Source organism: Sus scrofa, chromosome 7, assembly GCF_000003025.6.
Source record: "Sus scrofa isolate TJ Tabasco breed Duroc chromosome 7, Sscrofa11.1, whole genome shotgun sequence".
NCBI lineage: Eukaryota > Metazoa > Chordata > Mammalia > Artiodactyla > Suidae > Sus > Sus scrofa.
Window position 1 is genome coordinate 11,470,245 of NC_010449.5, and position 19,388 is coordinate 11,489,632.

The 19,388-nt window shown below is 48.6% G+C and overlaps 1 protein-coding gene across 8 annotated transcripts in view; it reads left to right on the top strand.

Annotated features, from left to right (window-relative positions):
• Positions 1 to 19,388, top strand: part of JARID2 (jumonji and AT-rich interaction domain containing 2) — a 243,473-nt gene that overhangs the window by 112,002 nt on the left and 112,083 nt on the right. For all 8 annotated transcript variants that reach the window (XM_021100205.1, XM_021100206.1, XM_021100204.1 and 5 more), the window contains one exon: positions 8,855 to 8,990. In XM_021100205.1, coding sequence (XP_020955864.1) covers positions 8,855 to 8,990 — 136 coding nt within the window. The remainder of the gene's footprint in view (positions 1 to 8,854; positions 8,991 to 19,388) is intronic.

Below are 19,388 nucleotides of genomic sequence, written 5' to 3' on the forward strand. Positions count from 1 at the left end.
AGGAAAGGGCTATGAATTAATAAATCCCACCTCCCTCTTCAGAGCTAGTCTTTCTTTCTTCCCACACCTGTGGCATATGGAAGTTCTCAGGCTAGGGGTCTAATCGGAGCTACAGCTGGCTGGCCTACACCACAGCAGTGCCAAATCCAAGCCCTGTCTGCAACCTACACCACAGCTCATGGCAGTGTCAGATCTTGTAACCCACTGAGCGAGGCCAGGGATCGAACCCACAACCTCATGGTTGTTTCCGCTGCACCCTGACGTGAACTCCAGAGCCAGTCTTTCAATTTTGTTTTCTTACTGGTCATCTCTATCCACCCCCACCCCCCCCCAACCCCTGGCACCACGATGCGGCGTTCCCTGTTAATCCAGCTCAGCGTGAGGTTGGGCATTGGTATTAGGCCATCACATACTTTTTCAAAAGGGGGAGGAAAGCCACAATTCCAAGCCCAGAATTGTTTGTCTCAGCACTTGTAGGTTTTAATACAGGACTTACATGTGAGGAGAAGGTCTTCCTAACTGTGAACTTAAATGTTCTCTCCCCTCCCAACCTGCATCCCGCCCCCATCTGCTTAGTGTACTTACCAGCGGGTGTGAAGCGCAGTGGATTTGCTGTGCTCTCTCCCTGTGGAGACAGGAGTGTTTTCTGTGCACTGTGGTGGCATCTGCAAGTGCCTGTGTGCACGTGTCTGCACCCCCACCGCCAAGCAGATTGACATTTAAAACATGACATGTGGGAAAGTTGTAGATGTCAACTTAAAATGCAGGTGTGTGTCGCACGTCTGTTCTGCTGTGTCTTAGATGCTGGCATTATTTTATGTGGTGATGTTAAAAATGAGCTGCATGGTACTGAAGACCTTTTTAAAATGGATTTAAATCTGCTGGAAGGGACCTAGTATGACCCAGTTTCGACCAGTTGTCCCAGCATCCTTATTAACAGTGCCTTTGGTTGCGATGATAAATTACTTGGTCACTACCTGAGATGGATGAGGCTTTTAAGCAGTTTGCTCACAGGTAGTGGGAAATTAACTCTCTTTCATTGGGACCCATTTCATTTTTAAAGAATTGTATTTGTTAAAAAATTTTTTTGATCAGAAATGTGCTTCCCAGATCTTGTGTGTTTTCATCCTTGTTTGCCTTCTCCTGAACCAAGACGCCTTAAATTTGAAACTGTCAAAAAACTGTGATCTGGCGAGATGGCATAGGCTGCTTTGAGAGATGCCCTTAGAAAGCCATGTTCTTTCAGGTATGGAAGCCAGCTGTAAAGGCCAGTGAGAGAAAACCCTGCCCCCTCCTCCCCTCCCCCTCCTCTTAGTAGTTTTCAGCTCCAGCTGATGCTCATGAATATTCTTTTTCATAGAATATTTACATTCATATCTTGAAATTAGTAACTTGAATGGTGCTTTTATTTAGGCACCAATGCGAGTTAACACCTTTGATGTTTTCTCTTTAATAACAAGTTTCTGAGTTTCCTGGTCTGGTACCTGCCGTGTAGAGGACCGACGGACTGGTAGCTGGTGGCTGCACCAGCTCCTGCTTCTCTCCAGCTGCGGGCAAGACCCTGAAACTATCTAAAAGTTAACTAGTGGTTTGGAGATTCCTTCCTTTCCCATCTCTTAAATGAAACAGAGAAAAGCCTGACGTGCATCTTGTTCGAAGGGGGGATTCTTAGCTGAGAATCACAGGCAGTAACTGCACGCTGGTGCTGAGCCCAGCATCTGGCATACAGTGAGCACCCAGTAGGTGCCTGCTGTGGTCGTTCAGTTGGCACTTTGCATCTGTAGGTTGTGCATTCCTGGGTTCAACCAGTGGTGGATTGAAAACATGCAGGAAAAACAATTTCCAGAAATACACAAAAAGCAAAACCTGACCTGGTCTCATCAGCAAGTATGTAAATATTTGCCCCACCAGTAAAAATGTAAATAGTATTTACATTATATTAGGTAAAGTAATCTAGAGCTGATTTAAAATGTACGGCAGGAAGGATGTGGACATAGGTAGGTTCTTTGCAAACATGGCGATTTTGTATGATTCTTGAGCATCCTGGGATTTTGGTGTCCACGGTGTGAGGGTGTCCCAGAGCCAGTCTTCTGAGGATAGCGAGGGATGACTGTAATCTAATTGTTGTCGCTTTGTATATATTCTTCCTTAGACTCCAGGGCTGTTGTCCTCTGCCTGGCACCTGTTCGTAAGCTTGGACGTCCTGTTTTCTTACACTGAGGTATTGGCGTGTTCTGAAGAGCATTGGGAGCCCACCCTGGTGGGGCGCTGGCCATCACCGGGGTGCAGAAGCCCATGAAGGCTCTGCCCGGGCCTGGGGCTGAGGTAGGGCACAGCTTTACGTCATCAGCGACCAGATCCGTTTTGAGACTATCAGTTAGAAGAGCTCTTGGTGCAGTGAGAGTGTGTTAAATCGATCACCCAGTGTATTCAAGCCTGGGCCATGGAGAGACGGTTGGAATGGTTAGCAGCAAATTTATTTATGTTAAATAATATTTTTATTTATTTATTTAGGCTTTTGGGGCTTTGTTTAAACTAACACTGAATTTATGCTGGCAGTGGAGGTTGGGGTAGGCACTCCAGGATGTTGAAAACTGCCAGGCACGCTTATGTCCATAGCCCCAGCCCTTCTCCGTGCGGGTGTGTGGGTCGGACGGGTGGCAACCTGCACCCAGCAGATCCTGGTCTCTCCTTTCTGCCTGATCCTAGAAACCTGGTCAAGGAGGACGTCTTGGTGTATGTTCTCATGCACACGTGACTCTGTGGCCTGTGTTGGTTTTTGTTGTTGTTGTTTTTGCCTGAGAGGTCAGGAGAACATCATGGAAAAAGAATTCAACTGAGAGCCTCGCTTTGGTTTCCATTGCATTGTAATGGGGAGGAAAAAAAAGAAGGAAAAAACCCTAAACACCCCACCCTTAGCAAATAACGTCACCGTGGAGGTATAGTTAAGTGCAGGCTTAATGAGATCCTACTGTGTAGTGTGGCTGCCAAAATGGTTCCCAGCTTTGGGATTTGTGCGTGGAAATAGAAGGGGTCTTACTGCAGATGTTGGTTCTGTTCTGGAATATTATTCACGTGTCAGAATGTGTGGTTAATTCTGGGTGTCACATTTGAAGGGGAAGGCGTCCCAAATTGGAGAGTCAGAGGATGAGAGTTGAAGACATTGTGTCTGTTCTGTAGGAGTGATTCAGGGAACTACCACTATTGAGTGTTTTAACTTTTTTGTTGATTTCACTTTTGCTTCAGTCCCTTGTAGTTCAGTGAAGAGGAAGATGTCTCAGAATATATTAATACAGACTTCTTAATTCTGACCGTAGGAAAATGGCAACAGGTAGCTGGATGTTGCAGCTGCTCACCTTGGTTTCACCTCATCTTTACCTTTGCCTGTGTTCTGATAGAAATTAGAAAGGGATAGGGCTGGCCGGAGGGGAACTAGTGTCTGCTGCTGCGGCAGAGCTTTTGAAACTTGAATGTGTGCGGGAGTCCCCAGGGGGTCGTGAGTGAAGATTCTGAATCTGGAGGTCTGGGAGAGGCCCAAGAGCCTGTATTTCTAACATGATGCCACGTGGTTAAGGCACTGGTGTGGTCTTTGGCACACACTTGGAGTGGCGAGGGTCAGGAAGGAGGTGGGAGCCGGCTGGCCTGTGGGCTCTGGAGAGTTGTCAGCTGGGCTGCCTGCTGCAAGGTGGGTGGTATCTTCGTGGGCTTACTTGTGCCCCCCTTCTTTACACGTCTCTTACGCACCTTGGAGAAGTTAGAGGTAATGGTGTGTTTTCCCTTTTAATAAAAAGAGTATGACCGTAAACATTCTAGGTTAATTCCTGACCTGTTGCCAGTTTTGGTAAGAAATAACTCCAGTTGTTTCAAAGAATGACAGACACTCTGCAAATGAAAACAAAACCCGGTCACTTTTACATTTAAAGGTCGTATTACTCAGTCTTCCACTTGCTCGAGAAAGTGACTTTTCGCAGTCAATGGCAAATTGAATCTATGTCTGTGTCTATGTGATGATTTTCCCCCCCCCCACTGCTGCCGGCAGACTCAGTTTTTTTTTTTTTTTTTTTTTGTCTTTTTGCTGTTTCTTTGGGCCGCTCCCGCGGCATATGGAGGTTCCCAGGCTAGGGGTCTAATCGGAGCTGTAGCTGCCCGCCTACGCCAGAGCCACAGCAATGCAGGATCCAAGCCGCGTCTGCAACCTACACCACAGCTCACGGCAACGCCAGATCCTTAACCCACTGAGCAAGGGCAGGGACCGAACCCGCAACCGCATGGTTCCTAGTCGGATTCGCTAACCACTGCGCCACGACGGGAACTCCCAGTTGTTTTTATTTATTTCAATGTTTGCAAAGCCTTTTTGGGGGCTTGGGGAAAAACAGGAGATGAGGGGGTGGGAATGAGGAAAGGTGGTGTGTTGTCTGGAAGCTTGATTGATTGTTGTAAAATTTTTGATGGGCTGTTAACATGGAGCCCTTACCCTGGAAACCTCAACTGACAAGAGCTGTTTTTGAATCATTAAGAACAGTTCAAAAGAAGCGCGCCCCCCCCCCGCCCCCCCACCACACACAGTAGATGAGTTTGCGTCGGCTGCTGGGCTCCTTCTGTATCAGCTTTTGTAGTAAAGCAGAATGGACTGGGTGCTTGGCTTAGCAGAGGAGGGACCTTGCTCTGTTGAGTGCTTTCCTCTTGGGAGGGGGGAGCTGTGGTCTCAGGTGGTCCTGGAAGGTGGCAAGGGAGTCATGTGGATTTTGAACACTTGAGTCCCCTTTGGGCCATCAGTGTGATTTGAAGATAGTGATTTGGGAATGATTAAGTGAATACAGAAGCTTGGGGGGATATAATGAGAGACTCCTGGGAGATGGAGAGAAAGGGGTCTTTATCAGTGTGGCAGGCAGAGGAATGCAGTGAAGAGGCGTATATGATGCAGGGATTGGTTGCTCTTCAGCCAAGGGTAAGGGATTGTGGCAGGGGCGGTAGATTTGGGCCCCGTAAGGCCTCATGGACTTCCAGGGGTGTGGGTGTGTGTGTGTGTGTGTGTGTGTTGGGGGCTGCACTACTGAGAGTGGGAGGTGCCTGGCCCTCTTGGGGTAGTCACGGTGGGGAGTATTTTATTGGAGGGCGGGTAGCTGTGATTTCAGTCAAGAAAATTGCAGTGACTTCCAAATATTTAACCCATCCTGGATGTTGGCAAGGCCAGGCACTGGCAGGGTAAGGTACGTGGGAAGCATGAGGTTGGGTTTGTACAGTTTTCAGAAATACTGAGCTCTTTCCGTCAGGCACGTTTTAGGTGCTGGGCTAAGTCATGAGCAGGAGAGCCGATTTCTGCCCCCTGGGGGCAGTATTTCTATACCTGGTTCAATGAGACAGCTAATGAAAAAGGGAAAAGAAAAGGGGAAGGCTGCTCTTGGAGGTCACGGAAAGTCTTGGGGTGGAGGGGCTGGCGTTGTGGGTTGCCCGACTCCTGGCGAGGGCGTTTTGTCTGGGCTCCTCTCTCCAGTGCTCTGTACTTGGTTATTGTGGACTGTGCTAAGGGCTGGAAGTGCTTGGCCTCTGAAGTACCTTCTTTGCATAACACCCAGCTTGCGGCCCTGTGCTGCCTTGCGGGTGGCTACAGGCCCACCTTCCCTTTTGCTGCATCTAGCATCCCGCTGGGGGGGGGGGGGCACTTAATGTGCCTGTGCAGCTGGGAATGGCTTGGATTTCTAATGTTAGAATTATCATCATTCCCCTGCTCAGCTTTGGGAATAGAGTCAGCTTCTCACCTGCTAGGTTCATGTCTTGCATCCGCACTGAGGCGGGTGGCTAGTCTTGACCAGCACTCTAGATGATAAGTTTCAGGTTTGATTTTTAATGTCTAGAACATGCAAAATCTCGTAGTTGGTGTCCTGAATTTGCTTCTTCTTCTTTTTTTTTTTTTCCCCCTTTTTGCTATTTCTTGGGCTGCTCCCGCGGCATATGGAGGTTCCCAGGCTAGGGGTTGAATCGGAGCTGTAGCCACCAGCCTACACCAGAGCCACAGCAGCGCGGGATCCGAACCGCGTCTGCGACCTACACCACAGCTCACGGCAATGCCAGATCGTTAACCCACTGAGCAAGGGCAGGGATTGAACCTGCAACCTCATGGTTCCTAGTCGGGTTCGTTAACCACTGCGCCACCACGGGAACTCCCTGAATTTGCTTCTGACTGTGAAGTAGTTCTTAGACGTAGACGCCACGGAGCTGCTGCTGTCACTCTGTGAATCTTAAATGTGCTGCTTTGCAGGACTTCTCACATGGTTTGTGTTTAATTGGATGTTTGTTGTTGGGATGCGGTCCTCTCATGTGGGGGCCTGGGGTCAGAATGAAGGCACCAGTCTGAACAGGAGGCAGTCAGTCGTCTCAGGAATTTTCCATTGAGAGCTAATTTGGGGCTTTATAATTTATGAACTGTGTGTATGTAGGAAATAATCATTTGTAGTCTCAGCCTGGTTTGTTGTGGTGATGTCACCACGGAGGACGGGAACTGGGGGTGAAGAGGACCGTTCCGGAGTTCCCATCATGGCTCAGTGGTTAATGAATCCAACTAGGAACCATGAGGTTGCGGGTTCGATCCCTGTCCTTGCTCAGTGGGTTAAGGATCCAGTGTTGCTGTGAGCTGTGGAATAGGTCGCAGACGTGGCTTGGATCCCACGTTGCTATGGCTCTGGCGTAGCCCAGTGGCTACAGCTCTGATTCGACCCCTAGCCTGGGAGCCTCCATATGCCTCAGGAGCAGCCCTAGAAAAGGCCAAAAGACAAAAAAAGGGGGGGGGGGCGTCACTTGAAACCAGTGGCTCTCGCGCACACTCCCGGGAGTTGCTGCTAAGAGTGCATCCCTGTGCCTTCCCGTGCCCTGCAGCTCACCCTCTGCCCCTCACTCACCATGGTTACTTGGGCTTCTCAGGGGGTCTGGCCAGTGTCCTTCGTTTTTCTGGTTTTTAACCATGTGATGGAAAGGGCTCTGGTGCCCTGGCCCGAGCAGAAGTTACAGTGTGTTCCTGCCTCTGCTTGAGGTGGGGGCCTTCTCACGTGCACAAGCCTGACGGTGCCTTGGAGCCTGCGGGGAGGCAGGATGTGCCCTCTTCCTCTGGAGGGAGTGGAAACCTCACCTGGCAGGTCTACAGGAACAGGACTTCCAGGCCCGGTGGAGATCCTAGCTCTTCTCTCCCAGGCCTTCTCTTTCCCTGATTACACAAGATGGAGAAGAGCTGTCATCTAGGAAACCCTGGAAGCTTAACAGGAGCACAGCTTAAGTTGTTGAGGGCTTAGAGTCTGTGCGGTTGGATTTCGAAGATGTCGTTTGTGTCTATGCAGAATGTGGGGATTTACCAGTTGGGGAAGACCTTGGATAACCTGTCTCCCTTATCTAGTCCTGTGGCGGTTTGCCATGACCCACTGGTGGCAAGGAGTGAAAGCTGATTCTGATGGCAGCCACCAAGTGTACCAGCCGGGTTTTGGGATATTTGGTCTCCTGCTTGAACAGAAGGAACCCGAACACCCCCAGTTCTGCTTTACTGGGGTGTTAATGTTGTCCTGATTCTCTTATGGCTCAGAATATCTGAGACGCTCTTAATACTTGCATCTCTGAATTCGGCTCTTAAAGAATGCTTCCGTCTTAAAAGTGGGTGTGTGACTGTAAGGGCTGCTTAGATGAGCAACAGGACGCGGAGATGCACAGGAGAGGACCTGCAGGTACCCCAGCTGTGTGAAGCAGCACTTGAAACCTCAAAACCGTCTTGCTGGTTCCCTAAACTAGTTAACTCAACTTGGGCACCAGTGTCAACCATCTCCATCTGCCCAGACTTGGCTCTTGGACCTCCCACAGTCACCCGAGGCACATGGAAGTTCCCTGGCTAGGAGTCGAGTTGGAGCTGTAGATGCCAGTTTATGCTGCAGCCACAGCAACTTGGGATCCAGGCCTCATCTGTGACCTACACCCCAGCTCCTGGCAATGCTGGATCCCCAACCCCCTGAGCAAGGCCAGGGATCAAACCCGCATCCTCATGGGTACTAGCCAGCTTTGTTTCCACTGCTGGTCCTGTGTCTTTACTACTGGGATTTTTGGGGTGGTTATTGGCAGCCTTTGGTTCTCCGGTTCCCCTCCTCCCACCCTCTCAGCCTGGCCTTTGTTTTGTTCATTCCCCTGTCGAGAACTTGTGCTGGATCTGATACAACAGACATAAGGGAGCCACACTTTTAAAGGAGACTGTCAAGACCTGTTACTAACTTGTGTGCATTCATTAATCCCCCACCCCCAGTCCATCCTCTACTCCACCAAGCACCGTGATTCCCCCCGCCACCCCTTTTGTGTGGCTCATTTCCTTAAAAGGCCAGTGCAGATACAATTTCATGTCTTCTGACTGAAGGGTACATTCCTTGAAAGCAGCTTCAACCCCCAACAGTACAGGTTCCAAGAGCATAGCGCACATTGGCCAGGTGCACAGTTCTGGCGTTCCTCACTTGAAAAAGCGCGAGTGCAGGGGTGCTTTACGCTTCCTGTTGGGGGTGCAGTAACTCCTTTCCCTGAAGTTTGCCAGGAACATAGGATGTGAGCATTAGTAGTCGATGGTATCTGGGTGTGGGCCACGGGAAGGCAGTGAGGTGGTTGTGTGTGGCTTCGGTCCCTGTACCACCTGTGGGGCAGCGCTCTGCTGAGCCTCGCAGCTACCACCCCTGCATCGTAGGATTCAGTCCTGATCTCTGGAGCTGGGTCTCGCGCACACAGTACCTGTTGGGGATGTTTTTTTTCCTTTCTAAAGTTGATTGAGACTTCGAACCTTGCTTGCTTGCTTTCTTTTAAGTAACTCCCCGTCTCCTCATTCTTCCTTCCGTTTCTCCAGGATGACAGTGATGGGATTCCATGGTCAGAAGAAAGGGTGGTACGGAAAGTCCTGTATTTGTCTCTGAAGGAGTTCAAGAACGCCCAGAAGAGGCAGCACGGTGAAGGCATTCCCGGGAGCCTGAAAACGGTGAACGGTGAGTTGCCCATTCTGTTGGATTGGATGGCGTCTCTGGGCCTGGCCTTGCTTCTGAAATGGACGTGCTTGGGGCGGCTCATGCTCCTTGGACGAGGTCCCTAATGGCAGTTATTCTGGACATCCTGTTGGGTTTATAGATTCATTTTTATGTTCTTTTACATGCTGCACGATGTAAGTGAGAAGGTGCCTGAGTTAGATAGACAAGACCATGGCTGCGGTCTGGTTTCTGCTAGTTCCTCGGTTGAGTGTGGAGCTTGACTCATCGGTTTTTCTGTGGATATCTGTCTGTCTGCTCAAGTAGGACAGAAGCCTTTGATGTTCTTGCTGAAATGTGGCAACTTAGGTTCTTATCCTCTGTTTATTTAGGAAGTAGCCTAAATCCGTGCCCGCTGCCCTTCCTGCTCTCTCTCTGGCTCAGCAGCTTCCTTCCTGCAGCTCAGGCTGGGCAGGTGGCTGCCTGTGGACAGTGGCATAGAATCCCTGGGCATCCAGAAATGGCTCTCATCCTGTTTGCTCATTAAGTGGATTCTTGAAGCCTGGAAGGAAACTTGGTGCCGGCTGAGTTTATTCTGGTGTCTCTTTTTAGCAGGCTTAATGTGACTCTGGATGAATCATCATCAGAAAGGGTGAAATCAGCCTTTTCAGAGCACGCATTTGGTCCCCATCTGTATTTATTTCAGGGGTTGTGGCGGTGGTAACATTCCACAGCCTCCCTTTAGTCTCTTAGAATCTTAGATAAACGTGAATGAATCGCCCGTGTTCTAGTTTGTACTTGTTTGGAGCAAGGAGATGAGGCAGAGGAGGTTCGGGTCTCCTTTTTGAGTCTTTGCTATAGTCACGTGGGCGATAGAGTCATCACATGGGGGACCTGACAGCTTGCCGGGTGCAGGTGACAGGGTGACTTGGGGTGTTCATCCTACTTGGTTGTAAGGTGAGATGTCTAGGAGCCTCTTGTGAAAACCAGGGCTTCCAGATAGGACCTGTTTTAGCCCTGTTTCCATAAGGGTTTTCTGAGATGATCTCCTGAACTCCACTGGAATCTGCCCTGCTACCTGTCCAGATTCTGTCACTCTCTTATAGTTTCGTGGGACTTGAAGAAATGAGATGACCCTGAATTCTAAGCCAGTGTATATGGGAAAGGTCCTTTGGGAAACTTTCACCCATGCAAGGGGAGATAAGTTGAGGAGTCTGTGGCCTTAGTTGAGCAGTTTAGACCCCTTTATGTTATGGGTCTCCTGTAGGGTTGGGACCACCCATTCATTCCTTGGCAGCCTGTGGCAGGGGAAATGCTAAGCCCCTCCCATGTCTTTTAGAGCATTTGACATGATCCTTCTTGGTGGCGTTGTGTTACGGTGATTTGTGTTTTGCTTTAAGGTTTTGAGGGCAGCAGGGTGCAGGAGGGAGAACATCATTGGCTCCTGAGGTTACAGTAGAGCCATGGCTGCTGTGGTGTTGATGTCACTGCCCTCCTGCTGCTCAGGGGTGGTGATGCCTTAGTGCTTTAAGAATCTTTTAACAACTAAAACACCACCCAATTGAGGCCAAGAATGTGGCCAGGTGTCCAGGATTGAGTAAAAAAAGTAGAATTTGGGTAAAAAAAGAAAGAAGCAGAAACTAAAAGAAGTCATTCAGGAAGCAACTAGTGCTGCCAGCTGGTTGGCCAAAGGTAGGTCTCGTTTTCATTGGCATAGTCAGGGCTTGACTGTACGGAGGAAGGAATTCTAAGAAAAATTGGCAGCGATATCTCTATGGGGATATCAAAGACTCGAAATAATTCTTTTTACCACCTTCATGAAGAAGCAATAGTTTTTGTCAGTGGTGGTAGTTTTGCCTTTTCGTCCTGATAAAGACTGATTTTTCTTTTAAATACTGAGATGTCAAGGCTTCTCTCTTTTGGTTGTGAAGTTGCTGTGAACATGCCCTTTTCAGGATCACTCTGGTGTTTGTACAGGCCATATTCCAAGGCCACCTTTTTGTTATTCCAGTTTTAAGTCAACAGGTCTCCTTGTTTTAGAATTTAGGGGTGTTTTAAGAATAATTTTCTTACAGGCAGGTAGCATGTTCAGCAAAGTGTGCTTTCTGGTTTGGGGCTACTGGAAAGCATGGAGACCAGACTCGTTACCATGACAACAAATCCTTCTCTAGGTCCCAGAATCTCTTGGGGGGGGGGTGTCTCCTCGGGGGAGTGTGATCCAATGAAAGCTGAAATAGCAGCGGCCTCCAGGACTCTTGGGGAGCATGAGGCTTGCAGGCAGAGTTCTCTCTGAGTGTGTGTACACGTCACTGGTGTTGGCCTGGATGCTTAATCATAAATCTTCATTCAACTGCTGCGTGATAGAAGCCTTGTCCCAAGCTGTTCCCGACAGCACACTGTTTGGGGTTCTTCATTGTGGTCACACGAAGGTTAACCTTGGGGAGGAGTGCTATTAACAATCATGCTTTTTTTTTCCTTTTGGTTTTATTTTTTATTTTTTGTTCCCCACTCCCTCAAGGTTCCCTTTCAAAGGTTGAAGCAATTCCATTGGTCTAGTTTTAATTGCGACAGAAAGTTCTCTGGTGTTAAGAGTTTGAAACTGTCCAGTACTGAGCCCTGGCTGGGAAGTGTGCTGGGAACCTGGGACAGAGTGAGCACAAGTGCCTGTACCCCAGCTCAGGTGGTGCTTGTGGGGCTTCTGCCCCTGTGCACCCTTCCCCTGCTTGCTGGTTTGGGGATCACTGGTAGTGAGGTACCTCTGAGACGCGTGGTGTGTGGGGGCTTGGTGAGTGGTCTCTGTGTTTGTGACTTTGCTGTGTCACACAGTTAGTTATTTTGCAGCAGCAGCATGGGAACTACAGGTCAAGTCATAGGCCTTTGAATCTAGTACTTACTTTAAAACCTGGAATGGAGGTAGTATTGAAAACAAGATGTTTTGTTGATTCCCCTTGTATTTAAGCAAAGATGTTTCTGGGTTATTGGTCTTTCCAGAGTTTCCTGGGAAAATTCAATTTTAAGATGATATTTGGAGTTGGCAATAGAATGGGCTTAATAGGATTTTGATCTAATTGGGAAATGAATTGACATCACTTCTGCTAAATCACTGGCTTGCTGGGATGTGCACAGCAGCCCCTTGTCCTCCCTCGCCTCCGGTGTGAGGCGGGTCAGGGGTCAGGGGCCTGGTGTCTGTTATCAGGGTTCACACACTGGCAGCTTGGCCCTGAGTGGTGGAGTCTGGCCGCCTTGTTTGCGCAGGTCTGATGGCGCAGTAATAACCCAAGCAGACATAAGATAGTAGACAGACCTCATATTTTATGTCCTAGAACCCATGTTTGCCATTGGTGTTGCTTTTGTGGTTCTAAGGTGACAGGGCACACTTTTTTGTTTTGTTTTGTTTTGGTCCTGCTAGAGGTAGCGATGGTGAGTCTGGAGCAGCCTTGTGGATTGTCTGTGTAGGAATTGGAGCCACCGTCACAGCTTGTTGGTGGTAGCCAGGCTTCAGGGGAGGCGGCACTGAGATTTCTGCTGAATGAGAGCCTTCTGTCTACTTCCCGCTGTAGATTATGCCACTTTTCGCACAGTAATAAATTGACAAAAGCTTCAGAAAGGGTTGGCAGAGGCCAAGGCTGAGGCCACTCTTTGAGGGCCCTTGGCCCGCTGGGGCTGAAATTAGGGACATTTAAATAATAACATGCTACACAAATAATGAGTACACATAATTACACAGTAAGAGAGGGGAGCTATTAGCTGTATTTGAATTTCATTTGCTTCCTATAAATTTCATCTAAGATCCAGCAAACCCTCTGGCCAGCTAGAGTCTTAACTAGATTTAAGGGAAGCCAGATCCCTTTTTTGAAGCATCTTAAAACAGGAGTTGTGATAGCTGGAACCTATATCAAGTGCTTACTTTTACCATTTACTGTTGTAGTTCTTCTCCCGGATTTCACTCATTTAATCTTAACAACTAAGCGTTTTATAGGAGATGACACTGGGAGGATTAGGAGTTTGATCACACGGCTATTACGGGGCAGAGTCAGGATTTAAACCTGGCTTCCTGCACAGAGTTCGCCTGCTTGTAACCACCACTTTGAAAAATAGAAGTAATTTTGGAACCATCTATCTATAAAGATAGGATTCCAAAACTGTGAAATCGTAGGCATGGTTTTTTTTGGTCTTTTCTAGGGCCACTCCCACGGCGTATGGAAGTTCCCAGGCTAGGGGTCTAATCGGAGCTGTAGTTGCCAGCCTAGGCCAGGCCATAGCAACGCGGGATCCAAGCCACATCTGCAACCTACACCACAGCTCACGGCACAACGCCGGATCCTTAACCCACTGAGCAAGGCCAGGGATCGAACCCACAACCTCATGGTTCCTAGTCGGATTCGTTAACCACTGCGCCGAGACGGGAACTCCTGATGAGAGGGTTTTGTTTTGTTTTGTTTTTTGTTTTTTAAAATCATGAATGGATATTGAATTTTGTGAAATGCTTTTTCTGCATCTATTGCGATAATCATGTGATTTTCGTTACTGTGGTTTATTACATTGATTGATTGGTGAATATTGAACCATTCTTGAGTCTCTGGAATAAATCCCACTTTATCATGGTGTCTGACCATTTTATATATGTTGGATTCATTTTGCAAATATTTTGTTGAACAAGATGACGTTTACAAATGCTTTTTGTGTCAGAAGGCAAGTCCTGGGCTCCTTGGTCTGAGGAATGGAGGTTTACTATTTGAAACCATATTTGAAAGGGATGCTGTGATTGTGAGGTTGCCTTCCCTTGGCTGGATCTCTCAGGTCTAGTTGTCCTGAGGGTGGTCCCTACTTCGACAGGAAGGACAATTTTTTTTTCCCTGAAGAAATGGCTTATCCTCCTCTTTCCCCAGATTGAGCTCCTGCTGTGTAAGTGCTGGCATCTCTGTAAGCTGCACGGGGCACCAGCCTGGCTGCTCCCCTGGCAGCTGCCACGGGTTGGGCAGTAAGTTCGGCTTTCTCTAATAATGCTCTGGGGTCTGGGACATTTCTTGCCTGTGTCCCCTGTCGACGTGTGGACCAGACTCCGTGGGAAGGAAAGCTGTGTGCAATGAGGACTAGTACACATTTGCAGAACAGATGTATTCTTTGTTTAAAAAGGGAGCTGTGTCTATCCTGGAAGATCATAGAGTTAAACCTTGATTTCTTTCTCTCTGGAGCTGTTCTGTTGTTAGTCTGTCCACGACCCTTGGTAATGCCAGTGGGGCATTTCTAGACAGAGCTCTTATCTCATCAATGCTGGATGGAGTTCTTAGTATGTAGGAGGTATTTGTGAGTAATAAAAATCGAACTGAAGTTGCTTATTTTGTAGGAGTCAGGATAGCTTATTTCATCTCATCATGTCATTGAGTGATGCATTATTTGTATAAGAAAGGGAAAAAAAATGCATCGAGTTCTAAGGGTAAGCCATCATGATTGTGAGGTGCGTGAGAAAGATACGTGTGACTTGCTATCAGGGAAGCACAGCAAGATACAACAAAAGGCTTCATAAAAAAAAGAGGGGTGTGTGACGTTTGGGTTTGGTGTGGGGAGGCTGGCAGAGAGGCAGGCGACGTGAAAGACCCAGTGTTGCACTTCCAGAAAAAGCTTCATTAAGGAAGTTGCATTCCAGAGGTCTTTGGTGGCGCAGTGGGTTAAGGATTCAACGTTGTCACTGCTGTGGGCACAGGTTGGATCCCTGGCCCTGAAATTTCCGCAGGCCGAGGGAACAGCCAAAACAAAGTTGGCCTTCTGCTGGGCCTTGCGGGCTGTGGGACTTGCTGAGTGAGGACTGAGGGTGGGGCTGGGGTGGTGTGGGAGGAGCGGTGAGGTCCAGCAGGGGGTATTTACCCGAAGTCACAGGCCACTGGGACAGATGGCGGGTTTCAGTGGCCAGCATGCTGGTACTGCTCTGGCAGCAAGAGGGTGGCCAGGCCGCCTGCAGCCTCTTGGTGGCAGCCTTAGTGGTGCTAGAGCAGGAGGGGACTTCTGGAGGTATGTAGGTCTGACTCATCGTGTTACACATGAGGAATTTTGAACCTTGATGAGCTTTAACCGGAAGAAGTGGATCATGCTGCAGACTGATTGGAACCAGCAATCCAGTTTAAATGGCAGCGAGACCCCAGGCTTTCCAGGGGGATGCGTGCGAGGGCTCCGTGGAGGTTACTGTGTTCTGCTCCCGTCCCCCACGCCCACTGCCCCTCCAGCTGCCTCCGTGCTCTGTCCCTAATAGCGCCATCATCCCTCTTGTCATAGGGGCACATGGCACAGGTGGTGTCACCTGAGAGGGAGGGGGACATGCGTGTGATGGGTGTCCAAGCCTGAGACCATCCTGCTGTGTTTCCCACCTGTCCCGGGGTTAGAGCAGCCCAGCTCTGCGGGACGTGGAAGGCGAGAGGATGGAAACAAGCTTCGGTCTGGGATGTTTTTTCCGGCTCTGTCCATGCCTGCCTTGTGCCCCCAGATCCCTTCTCATTTCTGCAAGGACACCACCCTGGAAAGTATCCCTGCTTTTTGTCGTTATTTACTTCTTTACTAGATTATTCCCATCAGTAAACAAAACATGTTGTAGTTTCTCCCATAAAATAAACCCTCTGTTAATCTGTCTCCCTCTTGCTGTTCGTCTCTTTTACTTACAGCAGAATTCCTTGAAAGAAAATTTCTAAACAGCCTGTCTCCTCTATTATTGATGTTCATGTTAATATCCTCTCCCCTCTCATTCTCTTTGGAACCCCTAGAGTCAGGCCACTTACCAAGGCTAATAATGACCTTGATGGCGAAATCCATTTATCCGTCAGCATGGCTGTAGCAGCCCCTTCGGCAGCGTGCGGCATGCTGCTTCTCTCCTGAACTCTGCTTGCCTTCTGCAGTGACCTTGAGGTGTCCCAAACCAGTGCTGCACCTGCCCCCTCTCTCATCCATTCCTGCCCCGCCCATATTCAAGAAGTGCCTGTTACATTCTTCTAGTCAAAACCTTACATTCTTCTTTGGTCAAAACCTTGGAACTACCTGTTTTTTTCCCCAGATTTTGTAAAACCTGTTTATTCTAAACTCACAGTATCTTCTAAAACTGATGCTGTGCCATCACCTCTGGCCCCCAGCCTCTCTCTTGGACTGAGACTCCTAAATAAAGCGCTCTCAATTTCAGCCTTTTTGCCTCTGAGGCAGCAGCCAGAACAGTCCTTCGTAGATGCAGATCAATCAGCACTGGCTTTCCCCCTTGCTCTTAGCAGGAAACCTGCACATGCTTACTCTGGACACCTGATGCGGTCCCCCAGCCTCTCTCTGGTCTCATCTGCCTGTCTCCCGCTCTCCTTGGTCTCACCCACTGTTCCAGAAGCACTGAATAGTCGTATACTCTTGCCCCAGAAGTTTTGCATTTGCTGATGCTTCCTTCTGTCTAGAACACTCTCCCTTTAGGTATCTTGTGTGACTTGATCCCTCTCCGTATGTTAGTGACCTGTTCAAAGGTGCCCATCTTTCCTCAGCTTTGTACCTTCAGCAGAATTGTGCCTTTGCCTGTGTTACCTTTAGCTTCTTACCTTTTAATATTTTTCTGCATAGGCTCTGTCACTGCCTGACATTGTTCACTATTACTGTTCATGAGAAGCTCCCTCCAGGAGGGAGAAGCTTTATCGGTGTTGCCCACCACTGTGTGCACAACTCCCGGCCGCTGTGGGTGTGTGCTCCCCGCATACGGGTGTGGCCCTGCGCCCACACCCAGCACCCCTCTGCCCCTGGCCCTTCTTTTTTCCAGGGGTTGTACCATTTCTCACTCCAGATTGCATTTTACTTTCATACACCTTGACCTCCAGCACCCTCACCCGGCATCACAGCCCATGCTCTTTCCCTATCACCAAAAGCACGCATTTAGTCATAGCTGCGATGTCTTGGTAAGTCTTACTGTCATGAACATTCTTTGGTAGTTTAAAATTGAGCTTTTAAGAAAATAAGTTACTGCTTATGAGAATTACAGCATTACTGTTAGAATTTTGTGGATTTGACAAGTGGGTCTCAGGTGTGAAGCACGTTGTATAAGGGTGATGAGCTAAGAAGTGGTCACATCAGGGTCCGAGCCCAGGATTCATGACCCTCTGTCTTGCTCCTACTTAAAAAAAAAAAAAAAAGCAAACTGAGGAAAACTTCACACTCTGCAATCAGTGGGTTGCCAGATGCGTTTACCGGTGGGGCCAAGGCTGCAGTGTGGATAGAGGACTTCTCCGCCACCTCAGGAAAGTTTCCGCCTGCCCATTCTAGTTCATTGGACTTCTTTAAAGTGTGTGTCAACATGGCGGTCTCTGTTTTTATTGTATTGTATTTTTTAATTGATTTATTTAGCTTTTTTTCTTCTCTCTCTGTCTCTTCCTTCCTTCCTGCCTTGCCTGTGGCATATGGAAGTTCGCAGGCTAGGGTTCAGAATCAGAGCTATAGCTGCTGGCCTGTGCTGCAGCAACGCTGGATCCCTGACCCACTGAGCGAGGCCAGGGATCGAACCTTTGTCTTCCTGGATACTAGTTGAGTTTGTTTCCGCTGTGCCATGAGACCTCTGAGCAGTCTTTGTTTTTCGAAGCTTTTGCGATTTTTGTATCAGTTTTAAGATCCTTCCCCAGAATGTATCAGATGCCTGCGAGTGTCTGTTGAGACTTGAAATTGCCTCAAAGGCAGAAGTGCATGTGTGTCCAGGAAGCAACTCTCGGCGACCGCAAGCGTGTTAGAATGAAGGCCCTACCGCTGGGTGCGCTCCTGAGGATATCCACCGTCTTGTGGTGGCACTCGTGGAGCCGGAGTCTCTGTCCCATCCGAGCAGCACGGGTTGCATCCTGAGTGGTTGCGCAAGTCCAGACCGAGTGGACTTTTAATTAAACGGTTGCTTCTCATCCTGTTCCATGTCACTTTCTCCTGTGGGCCGCCTGCCTCACCTCCTTTGTGAAAATACTGTTCTTAACCTGAGTTTTAAGAATACTCAGCCTCGATGTTACAATTCAAGATATTCTGGAGCTGGGGTTTGAGACTTGGCTTTTCCCCAGAGGCAAGCTGAAGGGGTGTCTGTGTTCAGGTAGATTGAGTCTTGTGGGGACCCCGTGATCTGCCTGATGGTCTTGAGGGTGCAAAAATGTATGTCAGCAGCATGATGAAATTGCTAATTTGTTCATTTTCTTGCGGCTGAGATGTAATTCTGTGTATCAGTCAGCTTGTGCTGCCATAAGAAAAACAGCCTAGACTGGGTGGTTTAAACAGCAGAGCTCTGTTTCTCACAGTTCTGGAGGCTGGAAGCCCAGGATCCAGGGTGCTGGCCGCCTCACTTCCTGGCTGCGCCCCTCACATGATGGAGAGAGGGAGTGCGTTCGTGTCTCTGACTCCTCCTAAGGACACCTGCCCTTAGGTTAGGGCCCCGCCCCATGACCTCGTTTAACCTCTGCCCCCCCTTTACCAGCTCTGTCTTCACATACTGTCACACTCAGGGTTAGGAATGGACCCTGGGGTGTGTCACATGCAGTCCGGAACAGTTCAGGACTCAGGGTTTGAGATGGTCACAACGCTTAGTTTTGAATTTTAGATTAATTTCCATGTTTGGTGGGACTATAACAATTTCCTGATAAGTCAGCAAACCCTGTAAGAGCTGTTTTGACCTTAAGGAAGATATTGTTCCTCTCAACTGGGTAGGATTAAACTCGGACAGTGGCTGCTTTCATGAGACCATTTGGATGAAGCCAAGTCCCTTGCTTCAGTGGGGTCAACCGCTGATTCATATGCATAGGGAGCTGCTCTCCAAGGCTGGGCCAATGTGACCCTAAGAAGACCAAAAAAAAAAAAAAACCCTCAGTCTTGGAAAAGGGAGCTGCTCTCCAAGGCTGGGCGCTCAGGAGAGGGGGTTTCCAAGCCCCAGGACTTGTTGGGGCGGGGGCGGGGGGGTCATGGGCAAATGACATGGCCTGAGAAGGACGATTTTCCCTTGAGTTTGGAAAAATGGTGTGATTATTTGAAGTTGAGAGAATCCTATTTGTTATACATCAGTTCATCTTATTTGCCTAAATATTATGCTGTAAATGTAATTTATAGGGCAGTGCTTTCTGAATATCGAAAATCCTCCACTGGATTGTGAAGGGAAGGGCCTGTGGAGCCACCAGCTAGGGCTGGCGCAGCCAGAGGTAGCTTGCTCATGCATGGAACTTCTCTGGGTTCCTTCCTGTAAAGGATAACACCACCTGCCTCCTTCTCCTTGGAGCACAGGCTCCTGTGTTTTCTAAATTTTACCCAGTTCGTGATTTGAAGCCTGCGGTACGTGCGTTTCATGGAGCTTATAATCACCATCAGATTTACCACAACGGACTAGTGCAGTTTTGCTTTGCTGGTGACTTTCTTAGATCCCGTTCTCCCCAAATTTAGAGAACCTTTTAACTTAGCTTT